We start from the raw sequence: 24,320 nt of genomic DNA, 5'->3' as shown, positions 1-24,320 counted from the left end.
AAAGATGTGTGGTGTGTGTGTGTGTAGTACTTCTCAGCCATAAAAAGAATGAAATCCAGCCATTTGTCACAACGTGGGTGAGCCTTGAAGGTACTAAGCTAAGTGAAAGAAATCAGAGACAGACAGATACTGTATGGTTTCACTCATACGTGGAATCAGAAATCAATAAACGAAACAAAACCAAATATAGATGAGGAGAACAGATTAGTGGTTACCGGAAGGGAAGGTGGTTGGGGAGGTGAGTGACACAGGTGACGGAGGTCACCTGTTTGGTGACGGGTGCTTTTAGGCTTGTGGTAGTATCACTTTGTAGTGTGTACAGATGTCAGATTGGAATGCTGTGCCCTGAAACGTATACACTAAGAGAGACAACAGCAGAAACCTAAAACAAGACACGTGCTTTGATGTCACGTGAACTGATCTCAGCGCCTGACTTTGCCATTTAATAGCATGTTGTTTTCTCCTTTTGAAGCCTCAGTTTGCTCCTCTGTAAAATGGGAAGAATAGTAATGAGGCAAGGACTAAGTGGAATCGTGTATTTCAAAGAAGAACACGCTTAGGCTCGTGTATGGCACGTAGGTGAATGACGATGTCGTTGGTAGACAGCATCAGGGCCTTCTCACCGATGAGGAACAGACTCAGGGCAGGTGTATGACTTGCCCGATTACCCGACAGTGAAGTGACAGAATCAGGACCCCAACCTGGGCCTTTTGGACAACAAAGATCTTTCCGTGCATTCCTACCACCTCCGCTTGTCAGCTATCAAGTTAAGCCAAATCGTTTCCAAGTGCTACTGTTTAAAACAAAGTCACTTTAGCCATGTCCAAACTCTGCAACCCTGTGGACCATAGCCTGCTAGGCTTCTCTGTCCATGGGATTCTCCAGGCAAGAATACTAGAGTGGGTTGCCATTTCCTCTTCCAGGGGAGCTTTCTAACCAGGGATCAAACCCATGTCTCCTGCATCTCCTGCATTGCAGGCAGATTCTTTACCACTGAGCCACAGGGTATTAAGCCCCTAAATGTGAAGGTACCTGCCCCCAAACCATCCCTACCTCAGGCTCCACTATGGGTCTATACAAATGCATCATCTTTCAACCTGACACATTACAGGATGTCACATTGCGTTTCTCACAGCCCTGCCCTCAGAGACCCATATGTAGATATGAGGCAGGACATGTGATACAGAAGGGGACAGGGCAGAGATTCGCCTTGGCTTTCCAGGCAGCAGAGAATGGAGGCGCCACCCACACTCTGCAGAGCAATGGAAGACCTGAAGGATCTTAAGACTAGGGGCACACTCAAGGGAAGCAAAGACAAAATCAAGTCTCCCAGGATAGCTTTTATGAAAGTCAGCTAGGGATAGTCACAGAAATTAAACAAAGGACATCCAGAGACATGGTGATAGGATTGTACTTGGCTTATATTTTCTCCTTTTTTTTTTTTTACTCTTTCCCTGGTATCTGTTAGTTCATTTCTTAACCAGATGATGATCTAAAACGTGGAGTTGTATTGCAAACGTGTTACCTCAGTAAGGAGACACCCTAATCAATGTCTGTAGGGAGGAAATACTTAGCATTAGCTTGTTTTTCAGCAGGAAGGATCTAAAGGGTGTGGTACACAGAACACAGGAGTTTTGATGCAAGCAGAGCTGGTCTCCGAGGTCTGGAATATACAGTACTTCCTGAGGAAAGAAACTGGGAAAAGTTGGAGAGTTCTGCATTTTCTCGAAAGGTGGGTTTTGATAATCTTGAGAGAGCTAGAATGATCCTAATTCTGGAAATGCATCTTAGCCACAGGAAATTCTGAGGGTGTCGGGCTTAGAATCAAAAGATAAGGGATGTACAAAGTTATCATCTGCAAAGGGGTCCTTGGTTAAAGGGAAAACCAGCTTTATAGTCTAAAAATAACTGATCAGGACCTGGAGCCAAGGCATTTGTATAAGCTATAACATAACCATTGGTGGGGGGTGGGAGGAGTCATTTTCATTTCCTAGTCCCCGTGGAAGACTGATCCTTGCAAACTACATTTCCCAGGCACGCTTGCCAGCTGGCTTCCCTGTAGGTTTAGCCAGTAGGAGGTGGAGTAGGAAACTGGAGGGAGGGAGAAAGAGAGAGAGAGAAGGAGGCAGGCTACTGTTTTTCTCCCCATCTCTCACTCGGCTTCCGGTGGCACCTTCAGCTGAAAATACACTCTTCCACGAGTCCAGCTTCTGCCAAGTGGCCCAATTCTAGAGCTTCTGAAGGCTACCTTTTCCCTTAGTCCTTCCAGCACTGGAAGTGGTAGAAGTTTCATTTTGCTAATGAAACTAATTTGGCTTTTCAGCTCCTTTCAGCTCTTCTGACACCTTTGTAACTGCTCCCCTATATTACAGTCTTGAACTATCTAGCATGATTTCCTACCTGTAGCCCTGCCTGATACTGTGTTAAAATATACTTTAATTTTTTTTTTTTTAAACTAGAGTATAGTTTATTTACATAGAGGCTTCCCTGGTGGCTCAGCAGTGAACAATCTGCCTGCAGTGTAGGAGATACCGGAGACACAGGTTTGATCCCTGGGTCAGGACGATTCCATGAAGGCAGGAGTATTCAGCATTCTTGCCAGGAAAATCCCATGGCCAGAGGAGCCTGGCAGGCTACAGTCCCTGGGGTCTCACAGAGTCAAACACGACTCAGTAAATGAATGCAGTGAACACAGTTCATTTACAGTGTTGTGTTCGTTTCTGCTCTACAGCAAAGTGAATCAGTTATATATTTATTTATATATCTGTATATAGATATATCTATGTACATACATAGACACACTGTTTTTTAGCTTCCTTTCCATGGTGTCATTACAGAGCACTGAGTAGAGGTCCCTGTGCTGCACAATAGGCCCTACTGTCTGTTTTATATGTAGCAGTGTGTATATGTCAATCTCACTCTTCTAGTTTATCCGCCTCCCACCAGTAACCATAAGTTTGTTTTCTGTTAATACATCTGTAACTCGATTTCTGTTTTGTAGATAAGTTCATTTGTGCCCAAAATAGACTTAAATTACATCATTCCAGGCTCTTAGATTACTCATTTAAAACAACGTTAAAAACTTACATTTTGCTCATTTTGATAGTTAGAATTGCTTTACAAAAAAGAACAACACTATTATCTTATTATTAGTGAAAGTGAAAGTGAAGTTGCTCAATTGTGCCCAACTCTTTGCGACCTCATGGACTGTAGCCTGTCAGGCTCCTCCATCCATGGGATTTTCCGGTGAGAGTGCTGGAGTGGATTGCCATTTCCTTCTCCAGGGGATCTTCCTGACCCAGGAGTCGAACCCGGGTCTCCCACATTGCAGGCAGACACTTTACCATCTGAGCCACCAGGAAGATCTATTTTACTATTTATCATTTTATTATTAGATAGTTGATATAAGTAAACTATTTTAGAATCAGGAAAAAAATGTAGCCCAAATAAAAATTATTATTTATCTACAATTCAAGCAGTCTAAGATAACATTCCTTTTAACAGTATGTTATATTTACTTCCATGGGCTTCACCGGTGGCTCAGATGGTGAAGAGTCGTTCTGCTAATGCAAGAGACCCAGGTTCCATCCCTGGGTCAGAAGATCCCCCGGAGAAAGGAATGGCAACCCACTCCAGTATTCTTACCTGGAGGATTCCCATGGACAGAGGAGCCTGGTGGGCTACAGCCCATGGGGTCACGAAGAGTCGGACACGACTGAGCGACCAATACTGACTACCTGCTTATACCTTGCCATGTGTCAATATTTTAAATCATAATTTATATCAGTTTATATATATTTTTAGGAATTTCTATAGATTTTTATGAATGCAGACCTTAAAATTCTCTATGATCTAAGCTCTTAAATGCTTTGTATTTGTAACATTCATTTTTCCCTTGAAATTATACTTCCTTCCACATCAGTTGAGTATGCATCTCAGCAACGTTAAATAGTAGCACCCAATTCAGATCATCATACACCATTGTCTGGCTCGACCACAATTTATTCGCCCAGTGCCTGTTGCTGGACATTTAGATGTTTTTCACTATTACTCACACTGCTGTGGTAGACATCCTCTTGGATAAATCTTTTTTTATCCTTGCTGCATAATTTTCTTGGCTAGAAGCAGATTTGCTGGAGCAAAAGAACATGTAGTTTTAAGACTTGTCATTACATATGGTGAAATTGCCCTCTAGAAAGGTTGTAGAGATGGCAGTTCTTGAATGCTCTGTGAACTTCTCATTGTGCTCACATCGAATTGTGTTTATAAATATCCCGACAGCCAGTTCTCCCTCATTCAATGCCCGTTATTACCAGTGGCTTATTTCACTTGTAATTAAACAGTTGTCGCAATAAAAATGGTCTCCTAAGAATCCACGAAAATACTATAATTTCAGCACTTGTGGAGCGCATCTTCTCCTGCTAAAGCCTTGTGTCAAGCCAAGGACACAGTTGGGTTTTGCGGCTGTAAATTGTTCAGCACCAATCCCAGTCTATATAAACTCAGTCTTTTACAGTAGTGCGAATTCCTGGTGCACGGGCAACTGTCATTAGGTGAGATTTCAGGGAAAATCCTTGAAGTTTGGACAGTTATCATAGTTCCTTCATGAAGGGGGTGAAACCTGGGATGTTTAGGAGAGTAAAGGGCACACAACCGACACCAGGAAGCATTGCAGTCATAGATTTTCACACTATGGCAAGGAAATCTGAATGTGTTCATTTTGTCTTTGTTCATAAGTGTGTTCTAATCACAACATCTGTGATGAACGTTGCTTTGGTTCTGAAAGAAGGAATTAATTGGGTGCTCAACAAAAGGGAGGAGGATTAGAAAAAGGCAACCCTGATTTCAAATGTTTGATCTTGAAATAGGGCCAATATCATTGCTTTCACTGAAAAAACTGCACCAGAATAGGGATCATCTGGTCTTACTTTTCTAGAGGAGAAAGAGAACTGGTTGAAATAATTATTGATCTGTTGCTGCCCTGACACATCTAAGGGAGGAAGCTGTTTCAGAAATATTGTGGTTGTGAGGGAAAGAAAAGCCAAGTCAACTGGCTGAAAAGTAGTAAAGGAAATGTTCGTGAAAAGGTCAGGTTCTGGTGAAGGTTGATCAGTTCAACAAGGTACCATGGAACAGGTTTTTCTTTGACTCTCCTGTCTGTTCTTCCCCACATCTTCAGCTGGAGGGTGGCTCCCTCATGGGCACAGAATGGCTGCCAACAACCCCCACAGGTATCTGCTTCTCTGTCCACAGTCTCTGAGGAAATAGAACTTCTCTGCCTGTGGTTCCTTAGACTTAAGAATCATGTTTCTTAGAAACGTGTAACTCTTTAGTCCAAACTGGGTCACATGAGCATCCCTCAGCCAGCCTGTGATGTGAGGTGGGCTCTGTGCTGTCTGGCTTCAGTTAGGACCACCCCTGTTGCTGATACCATGAGTTTTTTCCGAGGCACAAGTGCTCCATGGGAGAGGGGCAGGAAGTCTTAGCAGGCAAACCCATATCAAGGGGAGAGAAGGGATACCAGGAGTGTGAAAAAAGCCAATGTCCATTATTTAGAAGTTTTAAGAAGAACTCCTGGAAATTCTTACAGGCCTCCTTGGAAATCTACCTCTCCCCCCTCTTCATCATCCCTCAAGATGGAAACTGATAGATTTGCCATCAATTTTCAGCCAACGGATAGAAACACCATTGTGTATTGGTATAAGCTTGATATATTACCTGTAAGTTATTGCTAATGATAGCTAGAGAGATAAAGTTTATAAATGACTTCATTGTTTCATGTCTGCTGCTGCTGCTAAGTCGCTTCAGTCATGTCAGACTCTGTGCGACCTCATAGATGGCTCACCCACCAGGCTCCCCCGTCCCTGGGATTCTCCAGGCAAGAACACTGGAGTGGGTTGCCACTTCCTTCTCCAATGCATGAAAGTGAAAAGTGAAAGTGAAGTCACTCAGTGTCTGACTCTTAGCGACCCCATGGACTGCAGCCTACCAGGCTCCTCCATCCATGGGATTTTCCAGGCAAGAGTACTGGGGTGGGGTGCCATTGCCTTCTCCAGTTTCATGTCTAGCAGAACTTATTCAAGGCTGTCTCAGATACTTTTTTGTATCCTCTGTGCTTAATTTGGGCAGGTGGTGCCAGTGGTAAAGAATCTTCCTGCCAATGCAGGAGACACAAGAGACATGGGTTCAGTCCCTTTTAACAGTAAGTTATATTTACTTCCATGGGCTTCCCTGGTGGCTCAGATGGTGAAGAGTCATTCTGCCAATGCAAGAGACCCAGGTTCCATCCCTGGGTCAGAAGATCCCCTGGAGAAGGAAATGGCTACCCACTCCAGTATTCTTGCCTGGAAAATTGGATGAACAGAGGAGTCTGGCAGGCTACAGTCCATGGGGTCTCAAAGAGTCAGACACTACTGAGCACGCACGCATGCTATATTTAGTGAATAAGAAGGAGTACCCTGGGGACTTGCAGTAGACTCTCCACCTCTAATCTGAGCTGCCTGGCACAGGACGCATACTAGGTGACCCAGGAAACAAGTGGTTCAGAATGAGGCAAGCCAGTGACAGTCCCTTCCCTCTACTCCAGACCCCTCTCTCCATCGCCTCCATCCCACCAGAAATGTCATTCAATTTTGCTTTGTTTTTTCAGCACTAGATTAACAGTTTATTTTCCTTATAGTCTAGATGTGCATGGGGCCAACAATTCACTTTATATATATATTTTTTAATATAAATTTATTTATTTTAATTGGAGGTTAATTACTTTACAATATTGTATTGGTTTTGCCATACATCAACATGAATCCGCCACAGGTACACACATGTTCCCCATCCTGAACACCCCCCCCCTCCTCCCTCCCCGTACCATCCCTCTGGGTCGTCCCAGTGAAAAATATTTTATTTACCATGTTGTATTAGTTTCTGCTGTGCAGCAAAGTGAATCAGTTACACAATATGCCTATATCTACTCTTTTATAGATTCCTTGTCCATATAGGTCATAACAGGGTATTGAGTAGAGTTTCCTGTAGTACACAGTAGGTCCTTATTAGCTATCTATTTCATACATAGCTGTGTGTATATGTCAGTCCTATCCTCCAAATCTAACCTCCAATCTTAACCTCCTCCATCCTATGATAACCATAAATTCGTTTGCTAAATCTGTGATGCTGTTTCTGTTTTGTGAATAACTTCATTTGTACCATTTTTTTAGATTCCATATGTAATCAATAGTGTATGATATCTGTCTTTCTCTGACTTACTTCTCTCAGTATGACAATCTCTGGGACCGTCCAAATTCATTCAGTTTTGATATGGATCCATTCCCTGCCTTCTTCATTCCACTCAAAAGGCCCAGAGCAGCAGGTACCACAGCCCAGTTTTATTTTTGGAGATAGTGGGTGATGATGGCTGCTGAGAAAGCACCATGCCTCCTCCCACGTGTCCACATTACTATGATTTCTGTTAATGAGTAGCTGACCAGTCCTCACTTTGCCTTCAGAAACCACTCTCAGTACAGTCCCACCCATCCACCATGGTCAAATTTCACTTGCTGTTCCTTTTTTCTTTAAATCTTTTCTCTTTGTTTATTATATAACTGATTAACATTTACTGCAGAGCAATGGGGAAATCACATAAGCTAAGAGAAAGTAATAAAATCTGCCATAATCCCACCCCAGAGAGAATTGCCACATGACAAGGGAGTTTTTTTTTAAATATCTTTTGATATGTGTACATCCAAACAGATCATTTTTCCAAAAACAAAGAATCATGCAATACCTATTACTTTGTAATGAGTCTTTCTCAGAGAACTCCTCAGAGCATCTCTACACTTTAAATTGTTATACTGTCATTACATTTAATTGCTGCATAGCATTCTGTCCTTACGAGGCACCATGATTGCTGAACCTGTCTTCTGTTGTGAAGTTGTGATTTCCACGAGTTTGCTGTCACAGGCAGCATCCTAGCAGTTTTGTGGATGAACCTCTGTACGCGTGCAAGGATAGTCCCACAGGATGCCTGATAGCAGAAGAATCGTTAGACCCAAGGGCATGCCCGCTTATACAGCATTTAGTATGCACTGATGAATTGCCCTTCAGAAAAGGCATTACAATGTATTCTCCCACCAGTTTCTTCTGAAAGCATCCATTTTCTCATAATTTCTTGGCATTTCCTTTAATTAAAAAACCTAATATTACAGGAATTAATTTTAAGACAAGAGAATCAAGTTAATAGTCTTGTTATTGTTCACCAAATTGGTGGCTGAGAAAAGTGACTTTTATATTAAAATATAGTTAATTGAACTCTCTTCTTTATATTGACCCAGTATCCACCTTTGAGTAATAAATCTGTCTTGTGAGGTTTCACCTGTGGCTAAGAAAGGCAAATGAATAGCAAAAAGGGAAAGAAAAACCCATAAACAATTACTTGGATAAGTCACTCATAAAATCCTGCTAGGGGAGCAGTGGGAAGGGTACATTTGCATCTTTATATTGACAAAATTCAGCTGTCTAAATCCACTACCTCTGCCACCTACAACAATGATTATCAATATTCAACTTTTTGTCTGAGTATAATGCTCATAATAGAAGCTACTGTTTTTCCAAAGCTTGCTGTGAGTCAGAAATTTAGCAACTGATTTGATCATCACAACAAGGTAGGAAATGGTCCCCCATTCTTCTGCTGAAGAAACTAGGACCCAGAGAGGATGAGTAATTTTTCCAAGGTCACACAGGCAGTCACCAGACAGAATGAGAATCAGAGCTCAGATTCGTCCATCTCCAAAGCTCTTGCTATTTCCAGCACGCCCCGGGATCTCTCTTTGGTGGAGACAAGGATGCTGTGACCCCCAAGGGCCCCTCCAACCTGATGAGACGTCTCATGTGAGCACACGGGCCTCCTGCAGCCCAGCTCTGCTGCTAGCAGTTGTACTAATGCTTTTCCTCTCACTTCTTGACTTCCCGTAGGTCCCAGAAAAGCCAATGAGAAGCATCAGGTATATGGAGAAGGAGATAATAAACCTCAAGAAAGACCTTAAACGAAGCCGGTGAGTGAGCCCTGCACTGAACAACCCACAGACAAGCTGATAGGGACGAGCCCATAGGCTTCGGGATGATGTGTGTGGGACTTTGCCCAGTCTCAGTGCCCCTCAGCCTGAGCCATAAGCCAGAGATTGGCAGGAGGGCAGCCCTCTGAGGACTGGGGACAGAGCCATTTCTTGGCTGGACTTTGCAGGGAGTACCAGTGTGACCTGCACCAGAGTCCCCTCCCCATTCTTTCTCAGGCCAGTCCCGTGCCTCTAATTCCCTCTGCTTTCCTTCCTGGGGCTGAATCCAACTCAAGAGAGTCTTCATGTGCTCCAGAAAACTCTTCCCTTTTTACAGCACAGCCACAGCACGGTAGCCAAGAGTCAGACCGACTTGGTCTCAAATATGGGCCCAGCTACCTGCCAGCTGGTGACACTGGAGGAGCTACTTAACCTCCCTGAGTCTCTGTTTCCTTAACTGTAGAGTGAATGTAGTAATACGGGGCTGTTAGAAAGGCACGGTGAAATAATACACTGAAATGCCAGAGCCTTGTATACAGTGTCACTCATAGCTTTTTCCACCCACCAATTCCTTCCTGCACGGTAGCAAGAGCAAACTGAGATCTGGAACCATATTTTATTCATTGCTGTGGGGTGAGGTGGAATTTCCCTCTCCTCACCCCTTAACTCCTTCCTGGGACCTGTAACGTTCCAAGGTGGGGTTGTACATAGGGCTTTTGGCAGAGCAACTCAAGGCAGGGTAAGAAATGGGGATTCTTTTAACAGAAAACACACAGACATGCTCAGCAGGGGGTGCTACAGGCAGTGTGGGGGGTTGGCGGTCTGCTTTTCTTGCACGTGTCCTGCTCTGAGCCAGACCCCGGTAAGAATCACAGGGACACGTTTCCTTCCTCAATGCTGTGGTCAGGGAGTCCTTCCTTCACTGCCCACCCAAGTCTCTACTCTGTGTAACAGCACAGCTTTGACTGAATGGGAGACTCAACCCAAGAAGAGGCAGGAAGCTATGGGCTTTAGAAACTGGGGAGAAGGAAGGGAGGAAGGGAGGCATCAAGACAGGGCCCCAGAGAACAATTCCCCACCAATCACCGGACGGGTGGCTGTATCAGCTCTGCTAGGGTCTCTGGATACCCACTGTCCAGCAGAAATATAATGTGATCTGTTCATGTAAATTAAAAATTTTCAGTAGCCCACATTGAAAAAAAAATAAAAAGTGGACGAAAAAACAGGTGAAAGTCATTCTTATAGTATATTTAGCCAAATATATCCAAAATATTATCATTCAACATGTAATCAATATAAAAAGGTATTTTTAAAAAGGTGTTAATGAGAAATTTATATTCTCTTTTGAACATGTGATGAAAACAGGTGAATGATGAAAATCCACAGTGTACAGTTACACTTAGAACATATATTAACTTAGACCCACCACATTTCAAGTGATCAGTAGTTATTATGGACTGAATTGTGTCCGCTCAAAATCTGTATGTTGAAACCCCAACCCTCTACATAAGTGCATTTGGAGAGAGGGCCCTTGAAAAAGTCAGTTAAGTCTCTCAGTCATGTCTAACTCTTTATGACCCCATGGACTGCAGCACGCCAGGCTTTCCTATCCATCACCAACTCCCGGAGCTTGCTCAAACTCATGTCCATCGAGTCGGTGATGCCATCTAACCCTCTCATCCTCTGTTGTCCCCATCTCTTCCTGCCTTCAGTCTTTCCCAGCATCACGGTCTTTTCCAGTGAGTCAGTTCCTCGCATCAGGTGGCCAAAGTATTGGAGTTTCAGCTTCAGCATCAGTCCTTCCAATGAATATTCAGTACTGATTTCCATTAGGATCGACTGGTTTGATCTCCTTGCAGTCCAAAGGGACTCTCAAGAGTCTTCTCCAACACCACAGTTCAAAAGCATCAATTCTTTGGTGCTCAGCTTTCTTTATAGTCCAGCTCTAACATCCTCTCACACACATGACTACTGGAAAAACCATAGCCTTGACTAGACGGACCTTAGTCGGCAAAGTAATGTCTCTGCTTTTTAATATGCTGTCTAGATTGGTCATAGCTTTTCTTCCAAGGACCAAGCGTCTTTTAATTTCATGGCTGCAGTCACCATCTGCAGTGATTTTGGAGCCCCCCAAAATAAAGTCTGTCACTGTTTCCACTGTTTCCCCATCTGTTTGCCATGAAGTGATGGGACTGAATGCCATGATCTTAGTTTCTGAATGTTGAGTTTTAAACCAACTTTTTCACTGTCCTCTTTCACTTTCATCAAGAAGCTCTTTAGTTCTTCACTTTCTGCCATAAGGGTGGCGTCATCTGCATATCTGAGGTTATTGATATTTCTCCTGGCAATCTTGATTCCAGCTTGTGCTTCATCCTACCGGCATTTCACATGATGTACTCTGCATATAAGTTAAATAAACACGGTGACAATACACAGCCTTGACATACTCCTTTCCCAGTTAGGAACCAGTCTGTTGTTCCATATACAGTTCTAATTGTTGCTTCTTGACCTGCATACAGGTTTCTCAGGAAACAGGTAAAATGGTCTGGTATTCCCATCTCTTAAAGAATTTTCCACAAGTTTGTTGTGATCCACACAGTCAAAGGCTTTGGCTTAGTCAATAAAGCAGAAGTAGATGTTTTTCTTGAACTCTCTTGCTTTTTTGATGATCCAGTGGATGTTGGCAATTTGATCTTAAACGAAGCCTGTGAGCGAGCCCTACACCAAGCGACCCACAGACAAGCTGATAGGGCCGATCTGATAGGCTTCGGGGTGATGCGTGTGGGTCTTTGCCCAGTCTCAGTGCCCCTCAGCCTTAACCATAAGCTGGAGATTGGCAGGAGGGCAGCCCTTGGAGGACTGGGGACAGGCCCATTTCTTGGCTGGACTTTGCAGGGAGTACCTGCATCAGAGTGACCCCCCCCCCCCATTCTTGCTCAGGCCAGATCCTTTGCCTTTTCTAAATCCAGCTTGAACATTTGGAAGTGCACAGTTCGTATACTGTTGAAGCCTGGATTGGAGGATTTTGAGCATACTTTGATAGCATGTGAGATGAGTGCAATTGTGCAGTAGTTTGAACATTCTTTGGCATTGCTTTTATTTGGGATTGGAATGAAAACTGACCTTTTCCAGTCCTGTGGCCACTGCTGAGTTTTCCAAAGTTGCTGGCATATTGAGTGCAGCATTTTCACAGCATCATCTTTTATGATTTGAAATAGCTCAACTGGAATTCCATCACCTCCACTAGCTTTGTTTGTAGTGATGCTTCCTAAGGCTCACTTGACTTTGCATCCCAGAATGTCTGGCTCTAGGTGAGTGATCACACCATTGTGGTTATCTGGGTCATGAAGCTCTTTTTTCTATGGTTCTTCTGTGTATTCTTGCTACCTCTTCTTAATATCTTCTGCTTCTGTTAGGTCCATGCCATTTCTGTCCTTTAGTGTACCCATCTTAGCATGAAATATTCCCTTGGTGTATCTAATTTTCTTGAAGAGATCTCTAGTCTTTCCCATTCTATTGAAAATGTAATTAAAGTCAAATGAGGCCAGAAAGGTGGGGCCCTAGTCCAATAGGATTGTTGTCCTCATGCCAGGAACATGCACACACAGAGAAAAGGCCAGGCAAGGCCTTAGCTAGTAGGTGTCTTCTGAACTGTAGGAGGTGCACCTTGATCATGGACTTCTGGCCTCCAGAACTAAGAGAAAATAAACATCTGTTGTTTAGACCATGTGTTCTGTTCTGACAGCCCCATCAGACTCATGTAACTTTCACTGTTGTAATTACCCTGCAGAGAATGTCCCAACGCAAGGGGGATGATGGCGCGCAGTCTGAGTTTGAAGCAGAGCCAGGCTCAGAGATGGCCTGTGTACTTTCCTTCAGAATCAAGAGATGAGATCCACAGGGACCCCTCTGTTAGTTGTGGACACATTGCCCTGTACAGTGTGTGAACCCAGGTTAGAGGGCTTTGAGTTCCCCCGTGGCTCAGCAGTAAAAAACCTGCCCTGCAGGAGATGTGGGAGATGAGGATTTAATCCCTGGGTCAGGAAGATCCCCTGGAGGAGGAAATGGCAACCCATTCCAGTATTGTTTCCAGGACAAATCCCATGGGCTGCCATCCAGAGGGTCACAGAAAATCGGACACATCTGAGTGAGTGAGCGTAGAAGGCTTTAGAGGTTGATGGTTTGGGAACCCAGGAGCCCCAGGAACGCATGAGAGGCAGAGTTAAGAGGCCAGGAGTTACCTGTGTGGGGACATCCAGGCAGGCGGCAAAGAAAGAGGGCTGTGCACAACCGAGGGCGCACCTCCCAGCGGGGATTTGTCCTCTGCTCTGCAGTCATGCCTGGAGGATGTTCCAGGTTTCAGAGGAGATGTTCCAGGCTTCAGAGGAAACGGTACAGCAGGGAAACTGGATCAGAGGTGAGATTCAAAATACGGGACCATCACGTATGTCATGGCAGTAATCGATTGGAATAGACACTGGCCATACAGAACCATTATGACCGTGTCAGTTCTCACCAGCTGAATGTTAGCAGCCTTGAGGTAGATGATTCTAACTCAACATGCAAAGACACACCAGAGTCTCTGGAGCCTGGAAATGAGAGTTCCACAGTAATCTGTACTGTAGACTAAAGGCTGATAACTGTGCCTTGATCCATGAAAGTTCCAGATACCAGGACTCGACCCAGTCCAAGGAGGGCAACAAGCAGCAGTGAGTCAGCCTATAACCAGAACTGACTTGCTAAATTTCCAGGAAATCTGCAAGCCAGTTATTAAGCACAGCTACTGTTAAGAATTAAATTATATAAACTTACATGGTGGGTTGTAAGTTTCTAAATCATATAAACTTAAATATTGGGTTGGCCAATAAGTTCATCTGGGTTTGTCCACAAGATATAACAGGAAAACCCCAAACGAACGTTTTTGGCCAACCCAGTACATGATGTTAAAACAAACGTGATAAATACTCGTAACTCATCACTCCTTAATGATTTCATATCTTTTTACTGCTGGCTGTGCTCTTGCGATTACTTCTGTTTACAGTATCTGTGTGGTAGACATTCCTGTAAAATGGGGGCTCCACATTCACTGACTTCATATCAGTAGCTCAGCATCAGCCACAGTGGGAATACTTGTGCACAGAAATCATCAGAAGCTACAAATCAGGCTCATTGTCCCTCCAGAGAGGACCAGCACCCTCTGCGGACATGCCCCCAGATAACCAAGGTAGAGCTTGCCTCTAAGCCTGTAGAGCAGAGGGGTGACGGAAAGGTGATAAAGACAGTGGCTTTTCTGCCATCCTTGGTTTGGCAGGCTGAGTCTGTCCTTTTTGCCAGACGCATCTACCATGGCTAGAATTTAACATCCTCATCAGACAGGCTTTAACATCCTTAGCCAAGTGCTGGATGTGAAGGACAGTGTGGAAAGAGCCAGACAGAAAAGCCGCAAGGCAAGAAAACAAGAAACGACAGTAAAACCTTCCACCTGGCCATGCTGCTGGATCCCACTGACATTTAAGGAGCCAGAGATCCCCCTTCAGAAGCAAACACCTTGTTTTCCAGGGGAAATCACCCCTCTAAGATGCACACCCCTTGGCCTCATCACACAGTATTAAATGAGGTGGATGATTAGCGGAGAAGATAATGTCTTTTCCACTTACTGTTTTTAATATCTGTTTCACCTCCTGTTAGAATCCAGCCCACCTTGTGTCAAACACCTTCACTGTCTCCGCGATTTTTATTTAATACTTCAGCCCTCTTATAATTCAATTGCACCATCCCTGGTTTCATGGCCAATTTAACATGATGCTAAAAAGAATAAAAATCTAACTGCTTTCCTCCTCGCCTGTTCCACCAGATGTTCAGTGGCACTAAGCAGCCACCGTACGCTCGCTTGCAGTTTCTCTTCGCTAGCAGAAGCTGACACCCAGGGCTTCTGTGTGTGCCCAGTTCTAGGTCGACTCTTGAAGGCAATGGCATGTCTTCCTCCAAAGCTGCTGATGCTTTTTAAGGGAAACAGACATCTCTGCAACTAAAACAACAGACACGTCGAAACTGAAGCTATGATTTACCCACACAAAGTTTAGTTAGGTACCAGCAATTGCAAATAAGCAGTGACGAGTTAGCCCTCTCCCCCAGCAGATCCCAGCAGGGTACAAGCTATGCAGGTGCTTCCAAGGTCTGAGGCTTTGCTTTCCAGCTGCATTTTGGGAGACAGCCGAAGCAGGGCAATGAGAAATGACAAAGGTGGGATTTGGGCACAGGAAGAAGCTTTATCTTTTAAAGTTAGACACTTCTTCTTGGTCCCTCCTTAGTTTTCTGTGATCATTCATTTTCTTCAACAAATATTTATTGAGTACCAGGAATCACCAGGTATACACCAGGCATCATTGTGTATACCGGAGACAGGGCAGTGAAATAGACAAAATTCCTGTCCTCAATGAATAACAAACAATGATGTGTGTTGAGCAAAAAGACAAGTTAGCGAGTAAATGTACAGGACTGGGGTGGGGACATTGACCATATCCTGTGAAGAATATAAAAGAAGGTGATGTACAGGCATACTCATTTTACCACGCTTCACAGGTACTGCATTTTTATAAATTCAAAATTTGTGGCAACCCCACAAGTCTGTTATAGGCTCCATTTTTCCAATAGTATTTGCTCACTCTGTGTCTCTGTGTCACATTTTGGCAATACTCCCAGTATTTCAGACTTTCCCATTCTTACAATATCTGCGATGGTGATCTGTGATCGGTGATCTGTGATGTGACTGTTGCAAAAACATTAAAATTCACTGAATTTTCAGATGAGAGTCTTCTCTAGCACTGAAGTATTCTTTAATTAAGCTATGTACATTTTTTAAGATATAATGCTAGTGCATGCTTAGACTACAGTACAGTGTGCATGCTAAGTTGCTTCAGTCGTGTCCAACTCTTTGCGATTCTATGGACTGTAGCCCGCGAGGCTCCTCTGTCCATGGGGATTCTCCAGGCAAGAATACTGGAGTGGGTAGCCATTTCCTCCTCCAGGGGATCTTCCCAACCCAACTCTTATGTTTCCTGCATTGGCAGGCAGATTCTTCACCAGTACAGTATAAACGTAGCTTCTATATGCACTGGGAAACCAAAAAAAGAAAAGTGTGACTTGCTTTATTGCAGTACTCGCTTTATTACAATGGCCTGCAACCCAACTCACAGTATCCCCGATGTCTGCCTGTACGCTGCAGCAGGGCTGATGGGGAACAAGTGCTGCTTTAGTGAGAGGGGTCAGAGGAAACAGTTTTGTAAAGGGGGCCATAGGCTGACATCTGAATGGTGCCACTTGAATGGAGTATTTTATGGGACAAAAAGTGAATGGGACCAAAGCCAGAACAAACCAACAGTATTGGAGAAGCAGAAAGAAAGCCAGCATGACGAGCAGATGAGGGAGATGGGCGCAAGCTGGAGCCTACAGGGCCTTCAGCCACACAGACCGTGGGGAAAGGCTTGGGGTTTAGTCTAAGTCCAGTGAGAACCCTCTAGAGGGTTCTGAACAAGAGAAGAATATCATCTGATTTTTAAAAAGAACATTTTCTCATCAGCTGCGTAGAGGTCAGTGGGAAGGCTATGGTAAGAGATGTCGATGGGTTGGATCACACAAATAGCAGTGCCTTGGAGGGAAGTGGGTAGATTCGGGGTTTTATTTTTTCTATTTTGGAGGCACAGGACTGGATCAGATGTGGGAAATGAGGAAGAAGGTGCAATCTCTTCCTCCCTCACTGGGATGTAAGATGTGTCCTAACCTAGAATATATCATGTCCACCGTCATGGTTCCTGAGTGTTTACTGATGGGATATTAATTCTGTTGTCCATCCCTGGAACTTAGCAGTTAAAACTAAAGGGGAAGACCCGTATGTTAATTTAGGGGAAGTGAGTGAAGGAGACAGCTTATCTATAAATCTGTGGGATAAATCAGTTGATGAGATGGCAAGTCAATTGCTGTCTCCTTCGGGCCAGTCTCTCTCTTCCAATGCCTTCAAACTGGAGTGTTCACTTTGCCTTTTTAGGGAATGGCCTGTGATTGGGAAGAGAAGGTATTAATGTTGTCCTGCAACATAATCAGTCTGTCCTGCAAATCCCCAGGGTCTAGCTCAGTTCTTAGCATAGAGAAGTCCCACAATAAATATTTGCTAAAGTTTATATTGGCATCATGTCTTAAAAATCTTCCCTGAGGCAAGCAGGAAAGTTCCTTTTGCTCCATTTCTCAGATGAGAAAACTAAGACTCAGAGAAGCTCAGAGATGTCCTTGCAGTCATTGTGACAGTTAGCTATCACCACATAACAAATTGCCTCAAAAAACCGATAACTTTAAAATAATCGCATTTTTATTAATGACTGTGAGTCTGTCATTCAATTGGGAGATTCTCTGGTCTCCGCTGGGCTCTCTTGAGCATCTGTCATCAGCTAAGGGTTGTGTAGGTGACTTTGCTGATCTTGGCTGGGCTCGCTTCTAGGCTTGGAGGACAAATACCATAGGTGGGTCTAGGATGACCTTGGCCCTAACAGCACAGTGCCCCATTCCCAAGTGGGTCAGCTGGGTGAGAATAGGATTCTGAGGGAGAATGAAAGTGTGTGAGGCCTCTGAAGCTTTAAGCTAGGCAAAACATCACTTTGTGGCCAAAGCAAGTCTCATATCCAGCTCAAATTAAAGGTGCGGGAATAGATTCTGTTTCTTGATGGGAAGAACTGTCAAGTTTCCTTGCACAAGGGCAGAGATCTCAGGTCATTTTTTTAGTCGACCACAGTCAGGTAGCCAGTTCCGAGCTGGCCCTTGACTCATGAGCTAGTTTCCCCAAAATTAATTTGTACAAATCAGAGTCTCCCTCTTAGGAGTGTAAAGTGGAAACCACATCAAGAATCAAGCAGGTGACAGTGGGGGAAGAAGCTACAGGTTAGGAGGAAGGGAGGCCAGGGAGGCCGTGGAGAGCTGTGGGGAGCCAGGCCATGGGGGGCAATGACTGTGTGTGTGAGCAGATGCTGTGAAGAGAGGACCCGAGCAGGAAGTGAGGGGAGAAGACGGCAGCAGAGGAGAAGAGGGTCACGTCCAGGCTCAACCTGAAGACTTTCAGATCCTGCTCCGAGGACCCTGAAACTCTCTTTCTGGAGAAAATCTCTAGTGCCTATCTATGAGTTCCCCATCTTGGATTCCCACAAGATTTTTCAAATCCTTTATCACCCAATATATACTCTTACATAAACCCCTCTTGAGTGGAACAGCTTGGCAATCAAGGACCCTGATGACTGAAATGGCTTCTTAGTCTATAAAGACAGATAAATCCAGAGGGAACGTGACACTTTTATCATCCCACCCTGTTTCTGAGCTGCCTTATGAGTTAATGGTGTTTAATAAGGGAAATTCACTTTGAGTTATGGTTTGTGTCTAAGCTGGTAGGTGAACTTCTCTTTCTGAAACAAAAAGAGATGAAACTAATAATTTAACTAAAAGTTAAATCTAGATGGGTGGCACAGATACTCCCCCACCACCACTTCTTTCTCTTGTGCCCAAGATAGACATCATTAATGGATCCCAGTACTCTTTCCACCTGAGCCCAGACTTGGTCTTGAAAGTCCTCTCAGACCAGAACTGCAGATAGCCACCACCATTGATTAGAGTTGTTACACAGAATGTAATTTATTTGTCATCTCTAAATTAGAAGACTCAGAAGGAAACACTGGTATCTGTAACAACGATTAATCCAAACTGAGGGATGGAGACTAAGAGAGCAGCAGGAGAGCAAACCTTACCCAAATCCCTTCATAAATGAGGCTGATTTAATCAGTGAGTTTAAATATGTTGAAAAACTGTAGTTGACCTCTGACATTCACTGACAGTTCTCAATAGCTTTTGCATCCCATCAGTCAAAACCCAGGATCTCCACATATACAGCCTGTAGCCCAGAACGTCTTCACTTAGAAATTCAAGCCTGATTCTTCCCACTGCCTTTTCCTCAGACTTGAGACTTGCCTCAAAGCCCTAGAATTGTTCAAGATCATGGATTTATATGCTGGTCGATACCTTGGAATGCAGACAAGGTTAAGGCTTCTGAATTGTACCTTATGAATCATTCAGAGAAGACCTCAGTCCCCTCTACATTACATCATCCCCCCACACACACCCATACCCTGCAGCCAGTGGGCGGGCATTAATGAGTCCCCAGCATGTTCCATAAAGGAAAGTACTTGGCCCTGTGTCCTTAGCCCAGAACTGATCAACATAGCTGCACACCCAGAACTGATCAACACAGCTGCATACCCAAAGGGTAGGTCACTGCTGCGGGCTGGAGGAACCAGGCTCAAGTTAATTGCATTTTTATCATCTTGAATGTGACCCAGAGGCCCTGCCCATTTCCACTGGCATCTTGGTGTATCTTTGACATCTCTAGTTAACTATAGTTCCAGGGCAAGTTCTCCTCTCTGTTTTTCTTGCACCACTCTCCACTGAGGGTGGGTATCTTTGTTTAATTTCTTTCCTTATGGCTAAGGCTGCCTCAGAGGATCCCACCTTAAAAAAGAAGTTACATGTTTTCAAATTTAAGCATCAAAATATCTTGAACCTTGAACCTTTGTTACAAAACGGTTTGCACAGAAAACTCTGTTTTATGAAATCCTTCCCCAGGTGACAGGCAGTGTTCTCAGGCTGATAGCCAGGCTTGAGGGTCAAGGTGGGGGAAGCGAGGTGGTTCAGACAGTACAGTTGAAAGTGTGCTGACTTTGGAGTCAGCTGTGGATTCAAATCCTGATTCTACCAGTTACTACCTGGGCGGCCATGCACGAATCAGTTCACTTCTGTGGAACTGGTTTCTTTATCTGTGGGCTGGGATGCACGGGCAAGACGTCTGCTGCACACGGTGGTTGAGATTTGTGGAGCCAGATACAGGTGAGGAACAGCTTGAGAAAAGGCAGTCATCATCTTTGAGCTGGTTGTCATTAGAGCATCTGCTCTAATGTTATTCTAGGGTTATAACTGCTCTAGAGTTATTCAAGAGCAGCAACAAAGCTTTGCAGACAAAAAAAACCCCGTCCTCCCCCTCATCAGCCAAGTGACCTCAGCCTGGTCATTTTACTTCTCCAAACCTCAGTTTTTCATCTGTAGTATGGAATCAGTGCCTTCTTTCAGGGACATTTTGGTGAGGACCAGGGGACTCACAGTTCCTCCCACCTGTCTTGAGCTAGAAGACCTCAGGCTTCTCCCATTTTCTAGACCTCAGTGGTCCTAGACCATGCAAACACATGCTCCCCACCATTGTAGGGGAAGCCTGCATAGTACAGACAATATGTGCTTCTCTCTTGTGGGCAAAAAAAAAAAAGATTTAACTCAGTCTTGTGCTACCCTGTAAAACTTTAAGGTAAATAGGTCCTAAAAGGTGAATTTATCCTGTTGATTAAATGTGTATGTGTGGCTTTGTGTTCAAAAGAAAGAAAAAGAGACAGTCTGTGATCTAAAATAAAGATCTCACACTATATTTCGCTCCCCCAGAGTTCAAGTCAAAGATTAGTGGGTGACACTATGTCCTTCACCACTAAAACAGGGTCTTTGGTCCACCAGTGACACTCATCACCTCTCTCATCACCGTACCTAGAGCCTCCTCACTTTCGCCCAGCACTTTGGCTGGTCTGGGCTGTTGCCCTGGTCATCGTGCCTTTCTCAGACCATGGCTGCTGCTCTTGTCCATGGCTGGCCAGAATCGGTCAGGGGAATGCACGAGTGCCCTGGTGGCTTTGTGGTTGTTTAGTCACTGAGTCGTGTCCGACTCTTGGTGACCCCATGGATTTTAGCACATCAGGCTCCTCTGTGCTCCACTATATCCAAGAGTTTGCTCAAATTCATGTCCATTGAGTCACTGATGCCATCCAACCATCTCATCTGCTATTGACCCCTTCTCCTCCTGCCCTCAATCTTTTCCAGCATCAGGGTCTTTTCCAATGAGTCAGCTCTTGGCATCAGGTGGCCAAAGTATTGGAGCTTGAGCTTCAGTATCTGTCCTTCCAGTGAATACTCAAGGTTGATTTCCTTTAAGATTGACTGGTTTGATCTCTTTGCAGTCCAAGGGACTCTCAAGAGTCTTCTCCAGCATGACAATTTGAAAGCATCAATTCTTCTGAGCTCAGCCTTCCTTAAAGTTTCCACTTTGGTCCAGCCAATTCATTCTTTCTGGAGCTATTTGTAATTGCCCTCTGCTCTTACCCAGTAGCATATTGGACACCTTCTGACCTGAGGGGCTCATCTTCCAGTGTCTTATCTTTTTGCCTCTTCATACTCTCCATGGGGTTCTCCAGGCAAGAATATTAGAGTGGTTTTCCATTTCCTTCCCCAGTGGACCACATTTTGTCAGAGCTCTTCACTATGACCCTTCCATCTTGGGTGGCCCTGCGTGCCCCGGCTCATAGCTTCATTGAGTTATGCAAGCCCCTTTGCCATGACAAGGCTGCCATCCATGAAGGAGTCTCAGTGGCTACCTGGGGCCAAGCATGGTAACGATATACAGCCTTGACATAATCCTTTCCCAGCTTGGAATCAGTCTGTTGTTCCATGTCCAGTTCTAACTGTTGCTTCTTGACCTGCATATAGGTTTCTCAGGAGGCAGGTAAGGTGGTCTGGTATTCCCATCTCTCTAAGAATTTTCCACAGTTGGTTGTGATCCACACTGTCAAAGGCTTTAGTGTAGTCAGTGAGGCAGAAGAAGTTTTTTCTGGAATTCTCTTGCTTTTTCGATGATTCAGCAGATGTTGGCAATTTGATCTCCGGTTCCTCTGATTTTCTAAATCCAGCTTGAACATCTGAAAGTTCTCAGTTCTCTAGGCTTCCCAGGTGGCTCAGTGATAAAGAATTCGCCGGCAATGCAGGAGATCTGGCTTTGATCCCTGGGTCAGGAAGATCCCCTGGAGAAAGGAAATGGTAGTCCACTCCAGGAGAGGAGCCTGGCGGGCCACAGTCCATGGAGTCGCATGAGAGTTGGACACAGCTTAGCAACTAAACAGTGCTGTTCTCCATAGTGGCTGCACCAATTTACATTCCCCCCCACAGTGGAGGAGGGTTTCCTTTTCAACACGCCATCTCCAGCATTTATAATTTATAGACTTTTGATGGTGGCCATTCTGGCCAGTGTGAGGCAATACCTCATTCTGGGTTTGATTTGCATTTCTTTAATATTAATAATTAGTGATGTTGAGTGTTTTCTTGTGTGCCTGTTAACCACCTGGACGTCTTTTTGGAGACATGTCTATTTGGGGCTTCTTCCCATCTTTGATTGGGTTATTTGCCCTTTAGATGTTGAGTTGCATAAGCTGTTGGTATATTTTGGAGATTAACCTCTTGTCAGTGGTACTGTCTGCAGGTATTTTCTCCCATTTTGTAAATTGTCCTTTTGTTGATGGTTTTCTTGGCTGTGCAGAAGTTTATAAGTTTGATTGGATCCCATTTGTTTGTTTTTGCCTTTATTTATTTTGCCTCGGGAGACTGACCCAAAATATCATTTTAGAGTCTACTTCTGAGGACCACTGCTGCACCTAACTTCTGTAGGTCGGTTTCCCAGGGACAGACTCAAGATGGAGATTTGCATGCAGGTTCTTCATTGAGAGGTGCTCTTGGGAGCAACACCTGAAGCAAGTAAGGGCAGCAGGATGGGCAGAGAAGAAGCTGAGCCAAGAAGCAGTCATACACCAGCTTCAAATCAGCCCACAGGGAGCTCTGAAGCTGGGAGGGTCATTCTGAGATATCCCAACTTTTGAGGCAAGAGGACCAGACCTTTGTACTCTTACGGGAGCCGGTCACTGAATGCAGGCTTCCTCCAAGGAGGGATATACCATTTATGGAAGCAACTCCTTTTATTTGAGGGCAATTCCTGGGAAAGAACTCAGCTATGAGCCCCCAGCACCTAGAGAAATGGGGGCCTCCATCTAGAAGGAGGATTCTGGTGGCACACCCCGGTAACTCCTAGCATATGTGTCCAGAAATAGAAGCTTGAATAACAAGGAGAAAGAGGTTATAAAAAAACAACCAAGCCGACAATGGAATGTTTTATCCTCAGGCACAACCATCCTAAATTAACATCACACAGAAGGGGTGGTCACTGGAAGTCAGCTTGGGAATTGATCATCTAGTCTAAGGCCTTCTTGTGCCAGATGAGGAACCCACAGGCCAGAGAGAACTGCTTTGTCCAAGGTCGCAGGGTGTGTTAGTTGCAGCGCTGGCACTCACATCCACTCTGGAGCCTTTGTTCCACATCCCACTTTTGCTTAATGTGTGTAATTTCACTGTTTTGTTTAGTTATTTGAATAATGGCCATTTCCCACTAGAAATAATGGCCATTTCCCCTGACAACAGGGGCGGTATCTCTTTCTGCTCACTAATTTATTGCCAGTGTCCAGCACAGAGTCTGAAATGTACTTGGTGATTAGAAGTATTTTTGTTGAATGCATATTTCAGAATTCCTGAATTCTGTGTCTAATTCATTTTTTGTATTTTTTTTTTAAAGGCATCAGGCTGAGGGGAGGTGGGGAGACGGAAGGTGACTAAGATACACCCCTGAAAAGATCAGGTGGCCAGGCTGAGCCATGAGGGAACCCAGCTCAGAGTAACAGGCACAGACAGGCTGTCGTGTGAGACCGTGCAGGCTCTGAGCCAGACAGCTTGGGTTTAAATCTCAGTTCTGTGGCTTACAAGCCACGCAGTGATCAGCAGTCTTCCTAGTGTCTCTATTTCCCCAGAGCAGAGATTGCAAAAGTACTTTCTTCCTCTCTCAGGGATCTTGTGAGAACTAAATGAGTTAATACAGGTAAAGCACTTAGAGCAGTACCTGACATGTCGTAAATGCTTGATAAATGGTGGCTGCCTGTGTTCCATCCTTCATGTTCCCTGTGTGAGTGTAGCTGGTGTACAGTACGGCCATGGTCTCATGGATTTCTCCCTGCTCCCAGGCACATGGCTACAGGCAGAGCCCCAACATAAGATCCAGCCTGTCATACCTGATCCCAGGCACTGAACCTCAAAGGTCCATGTTTAAGGGACCACAGGGCAAACCTGATGCAGAGAGGAGGGAGACATCAGGACCGATAGTTTGTAAGTGGAGGCTGTGCAAATGCAGCTGTTAGTGCTGGATTTCCATATTAATTTGAAATCTCTTCCTATTGGGATTGTTCAACAAGCCATTATTCTAATGGATGTAACCACAGGCTGTACAATAAAGCTCTAATCCACCACTTAGCGTAAATGCTGCCTGCATTAAGCCCTGTAATTTTT

General features: G+C 44.5%; 1 protein-coding gene across 6 annotated transcripts in view; it reads left to right on the top strand.

The window, feature by feature from the left end:
• Positions 1-24,320, top strand: part of CCDC60 (coiled-coil domain containing 60) — a 163,782-nt gene that overhangs the window by 67,322 nt on the left and 72,140 nt on the right. For all 6 annotated transcript variants that reach the window (XM_069557939.1, XM_069557938.1, XM_069557937.1 and 3 more), the window contains exon 2: positions 8,965-9,044. In XM_069557939.1, the coding sequence (XP_069414040.1) occupies positions 8,965-9,044 (80 nt within the window). The remainder of the gene's footprint in view (positions 1-8,964; positions 9,045-24,320) is intronic.

Source organism: Ovis canadensis, chromosome 17, assembly GCF_042477335.2.
Source record: "Ovis canadensis isolate MfBH-ARS-UI-01 breed Bighorn chromosome 17, ARS-UI_OviCan_v2, whole genome shotgun sequence".
NCBI lineage: Eukaryota > Metazoa > Chordata > Mammalia > Artiodactyla > Bovidae > Ovis > Ovis canadensis.
Note: the sequence above shows the minus strand (reverse complement) of the source record. Positions and strands in the feature narration are given on the sequence as shown.